At 43.5% G+C, this 22720-nt stretch overlaps 1 protein-coding gene across 2 annotated transcripts in view; it reads left to right on the top strand.

Moving 5' to 3' along the window:
• Window positions 1-22720, top strand: part of GRIN2A (glutamate ionotropic receptor NMDA type subunit 2A) — a 437303-nt gene that overhangs the window by 377980 nt on the left and 36603 nt on the right. For both annotated transcript variants that reach the window (XM_033101646.1, XM_033101647.1), the window contains one exon: window positions 17782-17969. In XM_033101646.1, the coding sequence (XP_032957537.1) occupies window positions 17782-17969 (188 nt within the window). The remainder of the gene's footprint in view (window positions 1-17781; window positions 17970-22720) is intronic.

Here is a 22720-nt window from a genome sequence, read left to right as displayed (position 1 = left end):
GGTTGTTTCAGAGAAGGTCACTTTCCTTTGGGGAGGGGCAGCTAGTCAAGCACATTTCCTTGGTGCTGAGTAATCCCAGGTTAAAGGTCACTTCCCTTGGGAAGCTGAAAATGCAGTTAGGACTTGGTTTGCTGATGTGGGACTTGACCCAAGCGACTCCATTTTGGGGCTGCTGTGTCTTACTTTTCATGCAAAGATCTAAGGAGACTGAGTTTAAAGTGGTGAAAGCAAAGTGCTATAGATTTTAATCTGATGTTTAGGTAGGAATTTGGGGGGAATAGCTTTACGTGAAAACTAACAGTATAACATTGATGAAGGAGAAAGGAAATATGGAGAGAAAAGCAATGAGAAGTCATTCTGTCTACAGATCCAGGTAATATTCTTGTCTACCTGCGGCATTGCGGAGTGTAGCACACGCAAAATAACTGAAGCTGATAAGAAAGACAGCACAGTAGTTAGGAGCTTACGTTGTGGAGCTAGCGTGTGCATCTCCTCCCCTGCCATTACTTGTTGTATGAACTTGGACAGTTTTGTAATCGCCCGTGGCCTCATGTATAAAGTGGAAATAATAATAGGACCTAATTCATAGGGTTTTTAATTAGGCTTAAAAGAGAAAGTCTGCTGGAAAGCGTTTTGGAAATTTCCTGGCACAAAGATAAGATCTAATTGTTAGTGTTATTATTTGGTGTAGAGGTTAAATTCTATTCTGTGGACTTTTCAAAATATGAGGATGTGTGAAATGTATTTTTTAAATTAATTTCAGGTCTACAAAGCAACATAGTGATTAGGCATTTATAGACTTCAAAAAGTGGTAGCCCCAATAAGTCTATTACCCACCTGACACTGTACATAGTTATTACAGTTATTATTGACTCTATTCCCCATGCTGTACTTTATATCCCTGTGACTATCTTTTTTTAAACTGTAGTTGACTTTCAGTATTACTTCATATTAGTTTCAGGTGTATAGCACGATGGTTAGACATTTATGTAATTTATGAAGTGGTCCCCCCAATTAGTCTATTACCCATCTGACACTATATGAAATGCATTTTGGAAAGGGTTCCACTGAAAATGATTCTGTTTAAATGAAGGAGTTGTTTAATGAGGAAAGTTTTGCTTATTGAGAAAATTAATTTACCTGGATTGTCCCCGTCACCAGGGATCCCTGCCGAGTGAACTGTGACCTACTGCAGCGCGTTCTCCCGAATCCACAGCCTCTTCCTCTTGGCTGTTCCACAGGCCCATTGCAAAGGCTTCGCTGCTCCTTTGTGTCTGGGGGCGCAAAGAAGGGCCCCCTCTAAACTATCAAGCCCAGATCTCTGCATAATTTCCTAGGCGCTTTGGTTGATAGCATTTTGTCCTTTTAGTCTCTTTGGAATCACTTTGGTATCTCAACAGGAGCTAGGACACCATTTATTTTGAAGTTCAGTTTGTTCCTTATCCAAAACTCCTCGACACACTGCTCATTCTGACTTGGAATGTTTTTGTTTTGTTTTTTTTTAAACATTTTTTAAAGCTAGCAATGATGCAGAAAATATGCAAATACTAAGTATATTGCTTGATGACTTTGTACACGCTGACCATCCAGGTCAGTTAACAAGATGTGACCCACCCAAGAACACTCCCCCCAGCCACACCCTCTTCCAGTGATTCTCTTCCGTCCACCATTCTCTCCTCTGGAGCCATAGATTCTTTTTGCCTGTTAATTCTAACATATAAATAAAATCATACCATATGTTTTCTTCTTAGTTTGTCATCTTTCTGCTCAACATTTTGTTATGAAATTGTTGCATGTCATTCTAGTTCTTTCATTCTCATTGCTATATAGAATTTCATCATGGGGATTTACCACAACTTCGTCTAGCTCCTCTAATCTTGATGAACATTTGCAAAGTGTCCCATTTGGGGCTATTGTGAGTAAGGCTTCGAAGGGCGTTCTCACGCATGTCTTTTGTTGCACAAGTCACTGCATTTCTCTTGGTATACACCTAAGACTGCAATTGCTAAGCTATAGAATGTATGTTCAATTTTAGTAGATTCAGAAAAGATGGATTGTTTTAATGACTTTCCATCTTAGCCATGGCTATGAGTTTTGTTCATTCATTTCTTTCCACTGTGGTCTTTTCATCAACATATACTATTGCTTTGGACAGACCATAAGGGCAAATGTGGATGACAATGCTTAGAAACAAGGGTTGCAGGCTGATTGGCCCCCTTTTCATCCATCTGTCACCCCGAGCACAAAATGGGTTTCTTTTCCTTTACTGTTTTGTTTTTGTTTTTGTTTTTCTTAACAATGTGAACACAAAGGAGACGATAAATGGAAACCGTCCATGGCCATAAATTGTGCAAACTGTTTTCTGGAAGCTATATAATAATTATAACATCCATCTTAGCAAACTGGGGCAGATGGTGGGTTTACCCTATACTCAGTCTCCCGTTTGGGGGATGCTTTGCACTGTTACTGTAAACTCAGAAGCTAGAGCTAACGAGGTACGAGTCTTTTTGAAGAAATAACTTCACCCCCCTCATGGGTGAGGGCATAGCAATCCTTAGTCTGGCGATTCCATTTTAGTGGAGTTGGCGTTGATGGAAACCACTGACATGTTTAACAGGCTATTCAGTTAATTATTTAAATTAGTTAAGTTAAATTTAAATAGACAATTTACAGAATTCAAAAACCAAAAAGTATTACATAAATAGATAATCAACGAAGAGCCTTCCTTCCATATTATTCCTCATTTATCTAGAGCCCCCGTAGTAGCCACATTTACTAGTTTTCTGTATATCCTTCCAGATCTTTCTCTATTATTACATAAACAGCTACAAAGTTATTACAAAGTTATTATTGACAGATTCATAGTCTTTCATTGTGCGAATGTACCATGCAGTATTTAGTCAGTCCCCTGTTGAAGGATATTTAGATGGTTTTCAATCTTTTGTTGTTGCAAACAACATAGCAATGAATTTCATTGTATATGTGTGATGTGCAATGTAGAATAAATTTCTTGGTGTGCTGGGTCAGGAACTACACATAATCATAATTTTGACAGACAATGACAGATTTCCCTCGCAAGGAAATCCACCTTCACCCTGTCTGTGTGTGCGAGTGCCGATCTCTTCAAAGTCCTTGCCTTGGTATGTCATCAATGTTATACAATTTTGCTAAGATAATAGGTAAAACACGCTGTCGTATATTTTAACTTGCATTTTTCTTATTATCAGTAAATTTTTACCACATTTTCATATGTAATTAAAAGCCTTCTGCCATTCCTTTTTGGAAAACATTTTTTTCTATTGGTTTGTTGTTTTTTTCTTAATTTATATAGTAGAGAAATGAATTCTGCACTCAAGGTGTGATTACAAATATTTTCTTCAGGTTTTGGTTTGTCTTTTGAGCTTGTGGATGATTTTTTTTTCTATGCAGATTTTAATTTTGCATAGTCAAGTATTATCAATTATTTTTATGGTTTCTGGATTTTGAGTCATGATTCAAAGTCTTTCTCATGCTGAGGTTACAAAATAATTTTCTCCTGCTTTTTTCTAGTTTGGTTGAATTTTTAATATTTGGAATTTTTCTGGGTGTACAGTGTAAGCTATGACTCCAACTCCTCAGGTGATGCTGAGAACTAAAATGTGACGACGGCTGCTACAGAACTGCACAAAATCTGACAGACTCTGTGTTGGTCAGGTCTGCTCATCTCCCACTACAAGACTTTTGTCCTTCAACTGTCTACTTCACCACATTGAGTGGTCTTTTTCTTCCCTCTCACTTCCTGTTTCCTCTTTTAATTTTTCATTGTGAAATATATTATTTTAAACTATGAAGTGTTTTATAAAATAATTTTACAAGAGTAAATATCATGAGGGTATACTGTTTACGGAATAATAAACAATAAAGTGAACTCCTCATGTACGTACCATCCAGCTTTAATAGAATAGCCCTTCCCCTGCCTCATCACGTACAGCATCTCTAGAAGGTTTCATCCCTCTGGAAGGTAGAGCGAGGTGCCCCATCTGCTCCTGATGTTAAACTGTAGGACATGCCCTTTATGTTACCCGTCATAGCCTAAAATCCAATGAGTCTTGAGTTAGAAAACTCAGAGCGTGTAGCTCAGCAGTCGGGTTCCACCCCTCTATCCACAGGTCTCAGCGACAGGCGTGTGCGTATGCACCAGGGTCAGTGAAACGGGGAGGCTTCTTTATAGATTATCACTTCCTGGAAGAGCCTGGCACACAAGGGCCTTTGAATTATGGGTGAAGGAGAGTTCCAGCGTGGTCTGAGTCAGGGCTCTGTCATTAGCTAGCTGTGGCCTTGGACAAGTCTTGTCACCACTTGAGCCTCAGTTTCCCCATCTAAAAAGTGGAAGGGCTGGATTCTTAGATCTCTGAAATAGTTCTGAGATTCTTTTTTTTTGTTTCGAACACTTGAACACGTATTTAAAATTTCCAAAATCCAAAATCCAGGCAAACCTTGTATATGAACAGCTGTCAGTTTTACAGAAAGTGTTTAGAATTATGCTCCAAAGCTGGGCCTCTCCAAGCCTGGTCAATGAACTAACTGTACGTGGATCACATGATTACTTGTTAAAATGCAATATCTGGGCCCAACATAGAACCTTCTCTCCAGTGATGGAGTCTGTGAATCTGCATTTTAACAAGCATCCCCCTCCCTTGATCCAGGTGAATTTGATTCATGCTAAAATTGGAGAAGTACTGTTCTAAAGGAGTTCAGTAACTACATTGTATTGAGACAGCATATAAAGAGTAAATGTAAAAAAAAAAAAAAAGTAAATGTTTATCTTTGGGATCCAAAATTGCATAGTCAGAGACAGACTTGGAACCAAATTGTTCAGTTTCATTGACCATTGAAATTTATAATAAACAGAGACAAGGCAGTCTAGAAATTGTCGGGTCAGTCAGTGAGAAAATAGGATTTGACCTGCAAACATCGGCAGAGATAGGATTTTTCAGGCATAGATGAGCCATTGGTGACCCCAGGTTTCTAGACCAGTGTTTCGCAAATCCTAGCCTAAGTCTGAATCAGTGGGAGGTGCTAATAAAAATATGGATCCTGAACCCCACTGAGCCAACAATATCACCTTTGGGGGCAGGGGTTGAGGACCTACAAGCTTTCACAAGTTCTTCAGTTGATGCCATGTACGCAAATCAGATTTTAGAACATCTGCTCTAGAAGAGGGAACTGAAGCTGAAATGAGTGGAGACGGATTTAGATTTACAAATGCTCAGTCATCAGAAGCCAGTGTTCTCCAGGAAGTTTTGGCAAGTGGGCAAAACTGCAAACAGTGCACTTACGCCAGATTTAAATTCAACTATCAATGTCCCCAGGACTCCAGAGAGCCTATATTGTAAGACATAGTGCAATGTTTGATTTCTCAGCTGATTTCACGTACAATTATGTGTACATAAATTTCTGAAAAAGTCCCAGTTTCTTTCAGAAGCATTAGTCTTTGGCCCTCAGGCCACCCAGTTCTCTATCTGATTCCATTGCCAGCCCAATGATATTGGGAAACAGATACGAATCTTGATTTCCTTTACATTGAGTAGTTTGAGAGAAGAACGGGAGAGGAGGGTTGTCTTTTGACCAATAAGCATTTGTTTTGCAAGACTCCAATTATATCACTGATGTGCCTGTAAACGTAAAGGGAAGGGGGTGGTCACATCTACCTACAAGGGGCAAAACTGTCTTCAGAGACAAGGCGAACACTGAACCCCTCACCTAGAGCACTGATTCTGAAAGCCGGTGGGGTTCCGGAATCCCTGTTTTTATTTGCAGTTCTAGTGACTCTGATCCAGGTAGAGTACCTACCGGCTTTGAGAGATGAGCTAGTTGGCTGTTGAGAGATGGTGTTCTCTCTGGAGTGGACAGACCAAGGAAGAAGGGCATTTCAGGAGGAGCAGAGGCATGGAGGAGCGCGGGTTAGGTTTGGGCCTGTTAAGTTTAAGTGCTGTTGGGACATCATCATATTTCCATATCATCTTTGCATTTATTGAAAGCGAACAATTTGTGACATGCAGTCCCAAGCACTTCACATGCATAATCTCATTTAATCCTCACACTACCCCTGTGAGCTGGGTACCATCATTGTCCCCTTTAAGCATCGGGAACCCTGAGGCCCCACAAGGTAAACTTTTCCCCAACAGGCTATTTAACTAAGTAACCGCATGACAGCACTAAGTGTGGGAGTCAGGCTTGCCTCCCCACTTGGCCAGGCCAACTAGGCAGTCGGATGTGTGAGATTAGCACTCGAGGAGAATTGGAGACTGAACTTACATGTTATATGCATTGGTGTAGACGCATATTTAATAGTGTACATAATATGTATTTGGTAATTGACGATCCGAGAGTTGATAAGATCACAGCATCATCAAAACAAACTGGTCCAGAGATGTAGAAATTTCCGAGGCAGAGGTAGACCAGGAAGGTCGAAGGATCGTCAATGAGTTTAGTTGCTACGCAGAGCAAATTCTTTCCAGGATGCCACTGGAGCAGCTTTGATTAGCTGTATTTTATCAGTCAAGCAGAATCAAACTCGGAGGGTTCATTTTCAGCTGCTGACTTCAAAAGCAGGCATAGACACCGGGGTTCAGTGAGCTCTTCTCCTAAACAGGATAGCATGATCTCCAGAGAAAGTCAGATCAACAATGACCTGGTTTCTGAGATCCACCCCCACACTGCAAATACAGCTCAAAAGTAATTGCCACCACACCATAGGCTTAGGGATTTTTTCCGTAATAAATCTCAGGAAAGCACAGACTTCTTTTTTTTTTTGGACTTGGAATTATTTCTTGTTAAACTCTGTTGTTAAACTCTATGAAAATTATTTCTTGCTAAACTCTATTAAGACTATAGTAACACAATTTGAAGGCCACTCATAAAGTGTTAAAATAGAAAAAAACGCGTGTGTTGGGGAGGGCGGGGATTAAATAAAGTGAGACCCCAGTTCTGTAAACTCAGAAATGGAGAGAGAAGGACAGAGAGGAAGAAAGCAGATTAGAATGAAATACATTAAAAGGTCAGAGATATCGATGATTAGGATTATGGTCCTTTTCATATCCTTTTATATTTAACATCTTCTGCAACAAAAGTATTACCTTTAACAATCAGGAAAAAGGTTTCTTCTAAACCTAATTCTTCATCTTGCATTTCCTTCGGGTATTTGTCCACCTGTTTACACACACTGAATTGGTGTGCGTGCAGATCTGCTCTGCTTTTCTCAGTAAAATCTATACTGTTTTGTTGGACAGTTTTCACATTTAACAACGAGGTGACACTTCACTGAGCCAGAGGAACAGAAATTAACTTTTACTGCTCTGCGTTTTCATCATAATTTGACTGGCATCGGAAGGCCCCACAAGAAACGGTTCTTTCTGGAAGCTTGCTGACACTGTTACTGTAGACCAGGTTGTTGAGACTGTCATCCGACGTCATCTCTCAGATTTCTGTGCCGCGAACAGCATTGTTTTCCTTCACTTTAAGGCATGCTTTTGTCTTGGGGACAACACAATTCCTGAGACTACTTACAGTTTTCCTTTGGCGTGGGCCAGTGCATGATTCAGAGCTCCACTTACAATCCTGTTAGCCACCGCTTATGGGAGGGCTTATGTCCTAAATGTCTGCCTCCCGATGTTCCCAGGCCTCAGCTGCTGTTCCCCCCCTTATGTCACGAGGCGCGAGTTGCTTTATCCACATGTTACACCTTATTCTATTGCAATCTGAATAAGCTACCTGAGTTGTTCTGAGAACTTAGGGAGCTATTTGCAAGGAACAGGTGGCATTTATTGGGACCTCACCTATGTGCCAGGTACCGTTGGTTCTGAATATTTTGCCTGCATTGTCTTATTTCAGTTTCATAACAACCCTATGAAACAATGACTATCGTGATTCCCATGTACAATGGAGAAAATAGGCACAGAGAGATGAACTAGCTTGTCTGGGGTCCCATGTGCGCCCAGCCCATGCTTGAGTCATAACTTAAAATGATAAATACAAATATTCCTGGAACAATTAGGCTGTGGCTGATTGCCTGCTATTATCTAATACCCAGAACCAATTTTGTTCAGGCTTTAAAATGTCTCTCTCTCTCTCTTTCTCTCTCTCTCTCTCTCTCTCTCTCTCTCAAAGCTTTAAACTGCTTTCAAAAGGGGCAAAAGGGCAATATTTCTCCTTCTAGTGAGATGAGGGGGAGAATGAAGTCACAGGGGAAAGAACCAAAAGAAGGATGTGTTCCTTATGTTGGGTTGTGCAGGTTTGGAAATTCCTCCGGGGAGACTGAAGAAGCAGGAGCTCCCTGGCAGAGTCCATCTCCTTAGGGACGGACTCTCCTGACTGACTGCTTGACATGAGGGGACTTTAAACATATGATCTCATTTCATCCTGACTCTGCCAAATAGGCATTCTTTCCATTTTACAGAAGAGGAAACAGGCTCAGGGAGCAGAAGCAACTTGTCCAAAGGATAAGTGAGTGGCAAAACCAACATTCAAACTCAACCCAATGTCTCTTTCTATCCAGGATGTGCGAGCTCTCTGTGTGTCTGACAAGTGAGCGATTCTGGGAAGGGTCGGACCCCTTTATTGGTGGGACTCGAAGCCGGGAAGTGGATGCTGTTACCCACCGGCAGCTCCAGTTTGGAAAATCTCAGTAGTATGATCCTTTCTCTCTATTATTGTAAGAAAATTGTAAGCCAGTTCCCACTGACCCTGGTGCTGAAATGTCATGGTGCTAAAAGCATCAGCCTGTGCGTTCTCTTCCAGTCTTGCTCCAGTAGCAGGGGGAGGAGGATGTTTCCCTGGGGCTGGGCTGGCTCAGGCCGCGGAGGCCTCAGCACACACGGGGAGACACGGTTCATACCCCGAATAAATACCAGCGGCCCGCCCTGAGCAGCTGCCTCTGCCCTGGCAAGTCCAGCCTCCTTCTGTTGAGAGAAGTGCAGGTGGAGGAGTGATAGAAACTCGGGTACCACCCCTTCAGGCTTCCCCACTAGGGATTCCATAACAAATTACTGCAAATTTGGGGGCTTTAAATAACAGAAATGTATTCTCTCACAGTCTGGAGGCTAGAAGTTCAAAGTCAAGGTGTTGCAGGGCCTTGCTATGCTCCCTCTGAGGGCCCTCGGGGAGGCCCTTCCTGCCTCTTCCAGCTGCCGCTGACTCCAGGCGTTCCTCGGCTTGTGGCCACATCGCTCCAGTCTCTGCCCGGCTCCATATGGCCTTCTCCCTGTGTGTCTCCTCTTTGCATAAGGGATTCTTCTTCTCTGTCGCCGGAGCTGGGACCCACCGAAACCCAGGGTGGTCTCATCTCGAGATCCTTGACTAGTTACGTCTGCAAAGGCCCAATTTCCAAGTAAGGTCTCATTCCGAGGTTTCAGTTGGACCCAAATCCTGTGGGGGAGACCTCAGCCCACTGCATTCACCTCGATTACAGTGGGGTTCGCCCAGCACCGTCTTCTGCCAGGCTTCCAGCCTCCGCGCTGGCAGAGAAGGCTCTCCTCCCGTGTCTTGGTCGGTCACAGGCCTCGCTGCTCAGTGCTCCCCTTACGGTGTGCTGCCACCTGGATGTGCAATGCACACGTATGTGATATGGGCTCTGGTGCGTGAAGCCCCACCATTGGGCAATGTGACTGTTGAGTTGATTTCCTCTACCTTCTCCATCCCAGTCTCTTAATGTCGGTTGTTTAGTGGTCCTCGCTCTGTGCCAGGCGCTGTTATAAGCTCTTTACCTATAATTCCTTATTTAATCTTCACAGCCGCCTCCCTGAGGTTGGCACGGCCAGCAGCTCCGTTGTATATGCAGGGAAACTGTCACGCAGAGAGGTTAAGTCACGTACCCAGGCGAGTGCGGATCAGCTGCAGAGTTGGGAGCTGAACTGACTTGAGCATCTGTGCCCGTAACCACTGCGCTGCATTGCTTCTCGTTGTCAAAAATACAGATAAATAAACAGTTCCTTGACCGTGTCCCAACCCCAAACTACCACCCCAACCAGGGAAGCACTGTTATCTGTTTGATTTCATGCCATTTCTCCTAAACCTTTGTTATATGCATTTGCATATGTTTATATGTCTGCACATAATTACAGAATTTCATTCTGTGGGATGCTATCAAACGGCAATATGTCAGGGCTTGGTTTTCAGTTAATCTTACGTTTTGAAGAGTCATCCTTCTGTGCAGGTATCTTTGCCTCATTCTGGAAACAACCCCATGGTATGCATATGTCACAGTTTATTTAACCACTTCCCTCCGGGGGGGATGGTCGTCAGGTGACTGTATTAAAAATGTTGGTGACTCCTCTGTGCTCTTCTGCAGGTTGTTCTCTAGGAAGGATCGCAAGAAGTAGACTTCCTGGGTCAAAGTATTCATAGTGTCTTGAAAACTTTAGTCTCGTTCAGCCAGTGGATTGGTTGCTTGACTTATTTATTTTCTGAGCGGCCTCGGTACAGACATTGACTTTAAGTGAGAAATACGTGGCTTCATACGCTGGCTCTGATCAGTGCCAGCTGTGTGACCTTTGGCAAATTAAGTAACCTCTCTGAGCCTGTTTCCTACATCTCTAAAATCCTGTCTCCCGGAATTCCTTTGAGAATTAAATAAATTCACTTAGGGAAAATGCCCGGCACTGTATCTGAGGCATAATAGGGTTTTATCAAATATTGATTCTTTTTCCCATTCTCTCTTTCATTTTCATTTTTTCTGGTCTTTGAGATTCCTTCTCTTTCAAGTCCTGGTGTGTGACAAGTTCAGCAGTATCATTATCTCTACCGGCAGCATGATGTGATGCTTAAAAGTTATCCTAGATTCGCATTCCCTCTCTGCTAACGTCCAGCTGTGGGACTGAGGACAAGTGACTTAACCTCTTAGGCCCAATTTTCCCTTTTACAAAATGATGCTAATTTTGGGTCCTCCACATGGGAGCACATTGTATGGATTAAATGTGACATGCAGGCCCAGAGCACAGTGTCTGGCCCATAATAAACATTCAAGAAAAGTCTGAACAAAGAAAACCTTTTTGAGCATTTTTTTTATTATATACGCAGCACCTTCAGATTTTCAGTAAATGGGTAGCTCTGAGCCCAATCCTTGAAGAGTATATTCTATGAAACTCTAATAAATTTACATTCCGGAAGAATTCAGTGCTTTTCTGATGTCAGACTGTGAGTTGTAGCATGAAGAAAATGTAGTATTTGCATAGTGCTTTGTAATTCACTGAGCAAATTTATAGCAAATTTGTAGCAAATTCATAGCAAATTCCTTCAATTCCTGTAAAACCACGTGGGAGAGGTTGTTTCCCTTGATGGGAAATGCAGGCTTAGAGGAACACACAGACTGGCCCAGCACCCCCGACATTGGTCCTCAGATTGTTCCTCTGACGCCCCATCCCACCTGAGGACTTGCCCTGGAGTGATGCCCAAAGGATGGTCTGGAATCCCTGCCTCTGTGCAACGCCATGGGCAGACATGTCTGGGCCTCAGTTTACTCATCTGAAAAATGACAAGATTGTGTTACATGATCTATAACCCCCTTGGACATGGTTAATTTGGGACTAATGTTAAATTTAACAGAAACAAAGCAGGGGTTTGCTGTATCATTTTAACTCTTTTTTCTGTTTTTGAGGTTAACAGTAAGCAAATTGTGTGCACCCCATCTCGAGTGTTTGCTCTCATTTCTCTCTCCCTCCCTCCCTCCTTTTCCCCCACTCTCCCCACCTCCCACCCCCCATACCCCTGTGAAATTTCGATTAATCAATACCTCCCTCCCTCTTTGTCCCTTAGTCACTCCCTGTAAGTCCATCTCCCTCTTTTTATTCTCTCCCTCTGAGTCTTACTGTCTTTCTCCTTCTCTGTCTCTTTTCCTCACTCTCTCTGTCTTGTTCTTTCCCTTCTACCTGTTTTACTGAGTGCCTGCTTCCACCTGTATCTTTCCCTCCTTGCTCTCCCTCCCTAGTTTCCTCCTTCCTTCTCTGCCTCTCTTTGTCTCTGTCTTAGAAAATTGCTCAGAATTTTAAAAATAAATATTAACCATCAGTCTTTTTGTAGCCAATTCACAGTGAATATTGCTGGTAGAAATAATTAACACAAACTCACAACAGCTAAAAGCACACAGGGTGAAATTTGTTATTGACTAAAAATCCATAGATGACTCTAATCATCAGTTAGTTTTGTATTTCTGCACAGTTTGACCCAGGAGAATAGGACTCAATGGAAATAATAACCACAAAAGGAAACTCAAAAGCAAAAGTTATAAATCAGTAAAATTGGTTATAGTCCAGATGCTGATCAGTAAAATCAAATCCTTATAAAACTTAAACACCAAAGCATTGATCCCAGTGGAAATAGTTTCCCCCAAATGGAAACAATTTAACTCTGTGTTGCGAGGCATCGATCTAGGAATTAAATCAGCTTAATGGAATTTGCTCTGAAAAATGCTACCTTGGTGAAAATGCATCAATGTTGGTACAATTCCGACTTTAAACTTTGTATTCACAAACTCAGAGTCAAAATGTGATTGTAGGCCACTTTCCTAAAGTGACTTTTAGAACAGCCTGTGCTGGTGGCACGTACGGTTTGGTTGCTGTGCACGTCTGTCTCTTGCCCAAGCAGGCACTTGCAACACTCATCATGCCTCGGTGGTACGACTTCTTGGGCCCACGAATGCCCTTTACCCACGAGCAGCCCTGGGTCTGGGCGCTTCTTTGCACAATGACGTCATTGCTGCCAGAACAATCTCCTGGATTTGCACCAGGATCTGCAATTTACAAAACTTCCCTTCCACCTTCACTTCCTTTTCATCCATCTAACAGGCAGCCCCATGAGAGAGCTGTTATTTCCCCCTCTTACAGATGAGAACACCAAAGCTCACGGGCCTCATTCACAGGGCTGGCAGAGGTGGACCTGAACCCATCGCCTGCTCCCCAGTTGCCCAAACATGCTCACTGGCCTAAGCTGGGTGACATGTTTCTCTTTCTGTAGCAAGGCTTTGATGTGACCTAAAAAAAAAAAAAAATTACAATTATCATCAAAGAGATGTTTTAATTTTCAGTAACACTTTACACTAGACCTCCAAAACACACGTGCGCGCACACACACACACATTTCATTTATTCATCAGAAAAAGTCAATGTTTTCTTAAAGGCTTCTCGAACGTTAATGAATGAATAATTAACTTTAACTATATAATTAGCCGTAAATGTGCTAAGACCCCAGAGAGCATCTGAAAGCATGCATAAGGAGATGATGAGCTAAAATCAGAAATTTTGGCTTAGGAAATGGCAAGCCCTGGACAGTCAGCACAAGTCCCCATCCTCAGAGGGGACCATGGTCTTCCTTTGTGGCCGGGAGTCAGAGTTGTTGACAGCCTTGGGGTTAGGAGTGACTTTTTAGGCCATGATGTAGGTACCAGAGAGAGCGACTGAAGGAACGGGATCAGACCTACACACTCCAGCAAGCTATAGCAGCTCTTCAGAGCTGTCGAAAAATCTGGCAGGAAGCCGCCAGGCTAAAGCAGCATGGGGCACACATGACAGTCTTCCTTACTTTGCTTCTCTGCAAATTTGCAGAAAGGAGGTCTTATTTCCCCCTCTCATTCTGAATTACTATCATTTTTAATCATGTTTTCCTTGAGGACTACAGGTGTCAGCAAGAGGGTGATAACACCCACACAGCCTCTGTGACACCTGGCGGGGGGTGGGCGTGTCATGCGGCCTGCACGGAGCAGCGCGGCCTTCATTTCAGGCTCTGGTCCTGTCTCAGCTCTCCTGTTGTCATTTCACTTGTCACAAATGTTTGGAGAAGAGATCCCCCATCTGTAGGATATTGAGCTGGGCTGGGTCAGGACTCTGTACCCATCACAGTTCTCAGATCCTGTCCTTGGAGCCTCGTCCTCTGTCCAGTGGGAGAAGCACTTAGGTGACCACCACGGAACCTCAGCAGGCGCTGAGAGGGTGGGACAAAGACAACTTCCTCTTGAAAAGCAGAAGGAGAAAATACCAGCATGGAAGAATAGCTGGCTTCCTTCCCTGTGCGCCCTTAAGCTTCCAACTGACTGCTCTGAGTTCTGAGGGACTCTTCCCCACCCCCACCCCCACCCCCCCCACCCCCGACCGTGCTTGCCTTTAATCTCGGTGACATTCCAAACCCAGAGCTGCCAGTTACCACTCATTGTGTCCAGCAATCGCAACTGCAGTCCCCCAAGTGCTTTTGGTCTAAATTGGGCTTCAGCTTCAGGTGACTTTTTTCTTTCTTCCCCTTTAACCTTCAGCAAGAAGCTATGGCCATCTGTGCCTAAATGTCTCCTGAAGAAATGGGGTAAGAGGTGCTGGGGGCCAGAGACGTTTTCTGTGGGGGGGACTCCAGACCTTACACTGTCAAGCATCTGTTGGAAAAGAGACATGTGAAGCTGAACAACCCACCAAATCTTTCTAAATTCTGACTCTTCTGGTCTCATCCTTGCTGCTTTTTCTTTTTATAGCATTGGGTTTGATTTATAGCTGCCACCCTCTGCCCGCCAGGCTGAATGTCCTAAGTCATAGAGCTGCCTGTGGTTATTCCACAAGTCTTACAGATCCTGTGGTCGTAGAAGGTATTCCATGGCCTTGGCCATCAGACTGCTTAAGTTCAAATGTGGCTCCGACACTTCTAAGCTGGGTAGTGGTGGAGAGTCATTTTACCTCTCAGTGACTCAGCGTCCCAGCTCCCAAAGGGGATGGTGGTCATATGTCAATTGGTGCACAGTTAGAAGGAGTCAGTGACAGGAGATAATGCATATGAAGTGTTCAGGGTTGGACTTGTCTCAGAAGCATATACATTGTAAGCTACTTTACTATAACGTCTGAATTCGAGCGCACACACCTCTGGCGTGTCTTGAGCGTTCGCTGCACGCCAGATGCTGTGCACACATTACTTATATAACGTCGCTTTATTCCCAGCAGCCCTCGAAGGGCGGTACTGTTCGTCCCTTGCTCAGAGTCTGTAATCACAAAGCCTTGTCACTCTTGAGGACGTCAGCAATTTTTTTTTTCCTTTTTATCAATGGGAATATTTTTCTTTCAATTGAGAAAAGACTCATCATGAAATATGGTAATGATTTGCAGAAATCTATGCTTAACCGTTTAAACCACTGTTGGATTCCTGTTAGGTGGTTGCCAGGAACAGTTCTAGATTTCCTCCCTAGAAATGCATCCATGTGCAGTGGGTTAACAGGATGGGGAAAAGTTTCACCCTGTGACTACTATAGCCTTCACATTCGAACGTCCCTTTGTGCACACACATGTATGTATTTGTGTTTATTTTTTGAGGACTTGAGAGAAAAGAGTTGGGTGAGGCTTAGAAAGTCTTACTAAAACCCAGGTTCTCGGCATCTCCATGGCAACTTTGATATTGAAGTAGTGACATGGCAGGCACCCTGGCTTCATCAAGAGAACAAATGCTGCCCATGGCCTGAAGTCCTCAGGATATATGTGCTCAGTTTCCCTATGGCAAGTGACAGAAGGTGACTATTGGCTTATAGAATTATACGAAGCCACAGCTGGACGAGTATCTCAGCAGATCCACACAGACTACCTCACCTCACAGATGTCGAGCCAGTAATCCAAAAGAAGGAAGTGACTTTCCCAAGGTCACACATCATCTAAACCGAGACTAGAACTCAGATTCCTTTAACCTGCTCCTCCACTGCTTCTGACGCATGTCCTCCTGCCATCAAACACAAACCTTTGAAAAGTCCCCATGCCGTATTTCCACGGGTCTCAGTATTGCTGGCAGTGCGGAAAGACTGTTTTTTCTTGGTTTGTCAGCTCTGGTTGGCTGTCACCACTGTTTTCTTCCTCTTCTGCTGGGATGACCTGATCCCCTTTTAATACCCTCAGAGTATAAAACCACATCACCAGCCCTACAGCCGTGGCATAAAAGCTTCAGAGTCTCTCTGTTGGTGAGACCAGCCTTGCAGTCTTGCCCCACCTCTAACCATTACAGAAACCAACAAAATTAAAATGAAGAACGTAACGGTAAACCTTCCAATAGTTTTGTTCCCCTAGGGGATATTTCTGAGGGGATGCAGAATTTTACATCCTCTCCCTGCCACTTTTAGTTTGCTTTGCTTCACTCTTTTATGTTTTCTTGTTAAAGAAAGGCAGTAAAGTTGAGAAAGTGTCAGGAAGTTGAGTTATCTCCAACTTCATCTTCCAACCTACTTTAGAGTTGAGACATCCATCTCCATGTTCCGGGGTGATCATTTCAGCCTTGTTGAGTAACTTTAAAAATCGGAAACAGTATGCATTCTCACAATGGGGATCCACATAATAGCATAGCACAGCCATGCTATTGAGGGGGTACGTGGCACTCGCCTTTTGGGGTGCTGACTAGGAGGGTCGTACAGAACTTCTGAGTTGACAATAGTGTCTTTTATCTTGATCTGCATGGTGATTTCAAGGATGTAACATATGTGAAAACTTATCTAGTACTTCCTTTCACATAAGCTATAACTTAATAAACATCAAGTATCAAAAAAGAAAAAAAGTGCTATATTTGTTGACATGAAATATGTTCACTATGTGTGGTGTGAAATGAGAGAAGAAAGCCGTTTGTGATATCTTGTATGGTTTCATCATATTTGGGGAGTTAAAACAAGGGCTGAGAAACAACGGCCCACGGGCCAATCTGTCAGTAGCCTTTTACTGGAGCAGAGATGAGTTCTTTCACTTATGTATTAAAAATGGCTGCTTTCCGAGAGCTGCCCTAACAAAGGACCACAAACCAAGAAGCTTAAACCACAGGAATTTGTTGTGTCACAGTTGTGGAGCCTGGAAGTCCTAGGTTAAGGTGTCAGCAGGGCCATACTTTCTCTGAAGGCGGGAAGGAAGGATCTGTTCCAGCCTCTCTCGTAGCTCCTGGTAGCTCCTGGCTTGTGGCAGCCTCCCTCCATCCTTCACCTCTGCGCCCACATTTCCCCATTTATGAAGGCGCCAGTCATGTGGGGTTACGGGCCCACCTACTCCAGTGTGACCTCATCTTACCTAATTACATCTGCGATGACCTCACCTCCAAATAAGGTCAGACTCTGAGGATCTCGGGGTTAGGACTTCAACATATAAATTTGATGGAGGACGACACAGTTCAGACCATATTATGTCACAATGGCAAAGTTGAGTCCCTGCAACAGAGACTACATGGCCCACAAAACCCAAACTACTTATGATCTTGCCTTTACAACGCTTTAAAAGATGAGTGTGTGTGTGGTTGCCTCTGAATTATGAAATTATGGACATTTTTAATTTTAGTGGTATTCTTAACATTTTTCTATATTATTTGGGTTTCTAAAAATTATTCTGTAAGAATTTTTGTAATATAAATACACAGTAAGCATGTTTCTTTTGGGAGGAAGAACCATCATTCCTCGTCAGTCCCTCTCTCCTTCCCACGGGCCCCACCAAAGTCTCCTGCCCCTTTACTAGTTGACTTTGTTCTAAATCAGCCGCTGCCCTCGCTGTTGGGAGCGTTAAGGGCAACACTTAACAAACTCTCCTGTTTACTCACTTGGGCATAAGGATTCTTCATGTCTTTATTTAGCTGCCTCTTGTACCTTGGAGAGAAAAGGTTCTGGCTTTTATCTCCTCATTAAAAACAGATCCTTTTATGACGACAGGATGAAGCGGCCGTGAGTCCTCATCTTCAGTGTGAAAGTGTGTGACACTGGATCCAGCCTTGGGAGCTGGGCCCCACGGTGGGACCCCACCATCCCCGTGACTCCCTGGTTTCTTGTCATTGCAGGAAATTGGACGCTTTCATCTACGATGCGGCGGTCTTGAATTACAAGGCTGGGCGGGATGAAGGATGCAAGCTGGTGACCATCGGCAGTGGGTACATCTTTGCCACCACTGGTTATGGAATTGCCCTCCAGAAAGGCTCCCCTTGGAAGAGGCAGATTGACCTGGCCCTGCTCCAGTTTGTGGGTGACGGTAAGACCTTGGGTTACTTCCTACTTTGGGGGGAGTTGAAAGCCTCTCACTCTCTCTGTTTCCTCATTGGCTTTCCTTCCAATGGACCTCTGTGTGATGAATTTGTTCCCTAGAAGAATTTATTGAGTGCCTATCACGTGATACCATGGTTCTTTAGGTTGCTTATAATGGAAACCAATTATAGACAATTAAATTTTTAAAAGGAATTTATTTTAAGCCTACAGAAGTGTCCATCTCAGTGAATTTAGGAAAGAGTTGAACAAATAGATTTAGAGAAAGCAACGGGAACGCTGGCAGTCCTGGGGCCTCAACAGCAAGAATTCACAGGTCCTCTCTCAAAAGCAGTGGTTCCCAATGGGAAGGGGATTTGCCTCCTAGGGGACACTTGGCTAGGTCTGGAGATATTTTTTATTGTTAAGACCTGGAAAGCTGTTTGCTACTGGCATCTAGTGGGCAGAGGCCAGGGGTATGGGATGCTTGCTGGCTGTGCCCAGGACAGCCCCCCATATCGCAAACACAGAATGATCCGACCTCCAGTGGTGCTGGAACTGAGAGACTCTGCTCCAGAACAGTGACATTACACACCAGCCTGATGTAAGTCCCTCATCTCTAAACTCTAAATTTCAAATTCCAGAGGAAGCATTTTGGGTCAAGGGCTCTTTCCTGGACCCATCTAGAGTGAATAAAGGGTGAGGTTGTGTTGTACTAACACAACAGCTTCTGTTATTATCCTGTGAAGGAATGAAAGAGGCAACTTCCAGAAAAGGAATAGTGGGCAGAAATCTCATGGGTTTTTCACTATAGTCCACCCCTTGACTTTCTATCATGCAAAAAAATATATCTACAAACAGTTTCCACCCACATGTGGCTTACCGTCTAATGGGATTGTGGCATTTATGGGACGGTAGAGCTAATTGGACTGACATTGTCTCCAGCAGCATTTCCTTCTGTCTGTCCTGCTCTCACTTCCTGGTTGGTGATCTCACCACAGCCTGGAGTTCCAAGGCATTATTTGTAGAGTCCTGCTCAAGTGGCAAGTCGGTTTCCCTCTGAATTGCCAGCACTGAGATAGGAAAAGCAAAGCCCACAGAGATGGCAGGTTCATGCTGAAAACTTGAGTAAGTATGAGTAGGATACAGAAACTCAGGGCAGAGGGCAGGAGCTCCACTCAAAACCAGTGGAGGCTGCCTTCAGAGTGGTTACAGAATGTGCTAGGCCTGTCTAGAGCCTGGAGAGGAAAATCTGGCAACCACTATGGCCAGATGTAGTGTTGGAATGGACAGTGGTCTGTACAGAAGATTGGTGTGAATTTAAACAAAGTACACAATCCCTTGTAGCTTCTCCTCCTTTTTCTACTCCCAGAACTGAACCCTAGATTCTCCCAGTGCCCTCAAGAAATCTAAATGTGTTTTGCATTTGACTCCCAAAGAAGGACATCTGATTCCGTGAATTCCCTATTGGGCATTTGCACCGTCCTCAGATCACAAGTCATCTTCTCCACTGTGTAATAGAGCTCTGTGGCTGTGTTGGTCAGCGATGGTGTGAAATCTTAGAGGCATACATTTGTTTTGCTCACGGGTGCAGGCTGAGTGGAGAAGCCCTGCCTCGGGCTGTGGTGGCTGGTGTGGCTCTACTCCCTCTGCAAGCCCATGGATCAGCTGTGTGCTCTCCATTCCGCATGTGTATGTTCTGGGTTTCAGTCTCCAAGGGCAGCAGCCACGTAGGAGAAGCTCTTGTCTTGGCTGTGTCTCAAGCGCTAAAAGGAACACCTAACTACACATGTCCATTTCACATCTCGGCTTTGTCATATTCGCACCTACTAACCTATCTAAAGCAAGTCAGATGGCCAAGTCAAAGGTCCAGGGATCGGAGGTGCACTCTACCTTTTATGGGAGGAGTTTGGGAGTTATGTGACAAGGGTGTGGACACCGAGAGGGGTGAAGAATTGGAGCTAATTGTCCCATCTCCCAGAGTGGTTGCCTAAGCTACCCTACATGGGCCGAACTGTTCAGTACACGAGAGTCTTGTGTCCTGCAGTCAACACCACAGAATCCTAAACATAACAGAGAACTGGTCAATGAAGGATTGCATGAATAAATACACACATGGATGAATGGTTGGTGTTGGGATGTATTTCATTTGACAGGAAACTTTAAAACATGATGGTAGCTGTTGAATACTGACTTCTAACTCTACTCCTACCTACCATTACTGTCACTTTTGCAGCATCTGTTATGAAACAGCAACGTGTTTAGGGAATAGGATATGTCAATCACCAAACTGAATACATTACACATGTTCTTTAATTTAATACTTAGAACAACCATATGAAGTGAACTATCACTTATACCCATTTCATGGAGGAAGAAACTGAAGCTCAGAGGGCTTGTGAGTCCCCTAGCTAGTAAGGGGCAAAGACTCTACTTAAGAGGCCTAACTCTGGAAGGGGATCAATTATGTGAGACTCTTGTAACATTCCATTCTCTAAGATGTCTGTCAAAATTGGCTAATTAGACACTTGAGATTTATAGACCCTTTAAGAAGGAGTGCTTTAGTGCATATCTGAACTAAATGTATTATCCCATTTATAAATACTTCTTTAAAAGAAGTGATTTTCGTAGCCTCATCTGTGACTGAGTACAAAAATATTCACCCGATAAGGTTGGTGTGAGGATGGAATGAGAGAACGCATGTAAGGATCTTAGGTAAGCACAGTACCTGGAAATAGAAATGGTTTAATATTAATAAATTCTAGCTGTTACCATCATCATCACCACCATCACCATCACCATCATCACCATCATCATCATCACCACCATCATCACCATCATCATCACCACCATCACCATCACCATCATCACCATCATCACCACCATCATCACCACCATCACCACCATCACCACCACCATCATCACCATCATCACCACCATCACCATCACCATCATCACCATCATCATCATCATCACCACCATCATCACCACCATCATCATCACCACCATCACCATCACCACCATCATCATCACCATCATCACCACCATCATCATCACCACCATCACCATCACCACCATCATCATCACCATCATCACCACCATCATCATCACCACCATCACCATCACCACCATCACCATCACCACCATCACCACCATCATCACCACCATCATCACCACCATCATCACCGCCATCACCATCACCATCATCACCATCACCGTCATCACCACCATCGTCATCACCACCATCACCATCATCACCGTCATCACCACCATCATCACCATCATCACCGCCATCACATCACCATCATCACCATCACCATCATCACCACCATCGCCATCACCACCATCATCACCATCATCACCGTCATCACCACCATCATCACCATCATCATCACCACCATCATCACCATCACCACCATCGTCATCACCATCATCATCACCATCACCACCATCGTCATCACCATCATCATCACCGTCACCACCTTATTTAGTGTTGTATTGGCGATAATATGGTCAAGTTGTATCATGGAAACAGTCTTCGTGGTGCTGAACAGAAAATTTCCGCTTTGTGGCAAAGAAAAAGTAAAAAGTAAAGGCATCCAGATAGGCCAGAGATGTGTTCCTTATACTAGCAGAGCATCTAAATTCTTATGGATATTATCTGTCCTGGCCCGTTGCTTTCCTGGTCAGACTGTTGGGGTTGGAAAGGTGTCTTCTCGGCTTCCTCTTTGGAGACCATCTGGAGGCAAAGACATCGGAGAGAAAATGATGTTGCTCCAGGGAGCATCTTAACATCATCTTCCCGGAAAGTCATGTCCAAATCTGACTGTCTCTCTAGGAGTAAATACATGAATTAACACAGCTGCATAAATATTTCACTTATTTTATGCAGCTCCAGCAGGACTAATTATGCTCTAAAATTAGACCTGTGAAGAGCACAGTGTGGAGCAGTACCTAATTATTATTCATCCTCTAGAATGGAGTGTTTATCTCTTGTTATAGAGTAGCTTCGGTGGACGATTACAAGTCTAATGAGTGTCAAAAGTATAAAAAAAGGGTTCCGAATGAGCTGTGTAAATGTAATCTTTAAGTGGAGTGTTTGGTTATTGGGGGAACCTCTTACGTGAAGCCCTCCAGGCATTTCCCTAGAAAAGGGGCTATTGATCTGCCTAAAAAGATGCACAGGATCCTAATAAGAGCCTACCTTCCTTTTCCTATATAATCGTGTCCTTTCTGAAATAGTAGTATGTGCCATGGGCATCATTGCTCACAGTAGTTTAGTAATAACACATATAGATACTTTTCAGCCTTGGTCATGAATATCCAACATTTACTGACACATATACCTTCCTAGGCACTGATGTTCCAAAAAGGGGATGTCGCAGTCTTTTTCTTCTTTCCTTCAAGGAACTTACAGTCCAGTTGGTTGGTCATGTATAAACTTAAAATATCCGATCTGAAAATATGAACATAGTAATAAGAATTCATATTTATAAAAATTAATATATACATGTACATTCTTAGATGTCTTGGGCAGGTGAGAGTAGTCAAGGAGAAATATGAGATATACTAATTTTCTATTTTTAAATAGAATAAAAGGACTGAAAAAGTCACAAAGAAAACAAGTGCAGTGATATTTAGACCAAGAATAGAACAGGCCAGTGTTCCTAGAGCCTCATTCATTACCTCAACCAGCAAGTATCTACTGAGTACTTGGTGTCTCCCTGGCACCTGAAAGGTGGCACTTGGGTGGGAACATAA

This window comes from Rhinolophus ferrumequinum, assembly GCF_004115265.2.
Source record: "Rhinolophus ferrumequinum isolate MPI-CBG mRhiFer1 chromosome 15 unlocalized genomic scaffold, mRhiFer1_v1.p scaffold_54_arrow_ctg1_1, whole genome shotgun sequence".
NCBI lineage: Eukaryota > Metazoa > Chordata > Mammalia > Chiroptera > Rhinolophidae > Rhinolophus > Rhinolophus ferrumequinum.
This window is presented reverse-complemented; position numbering and strand designations above follow the sequence as displayed.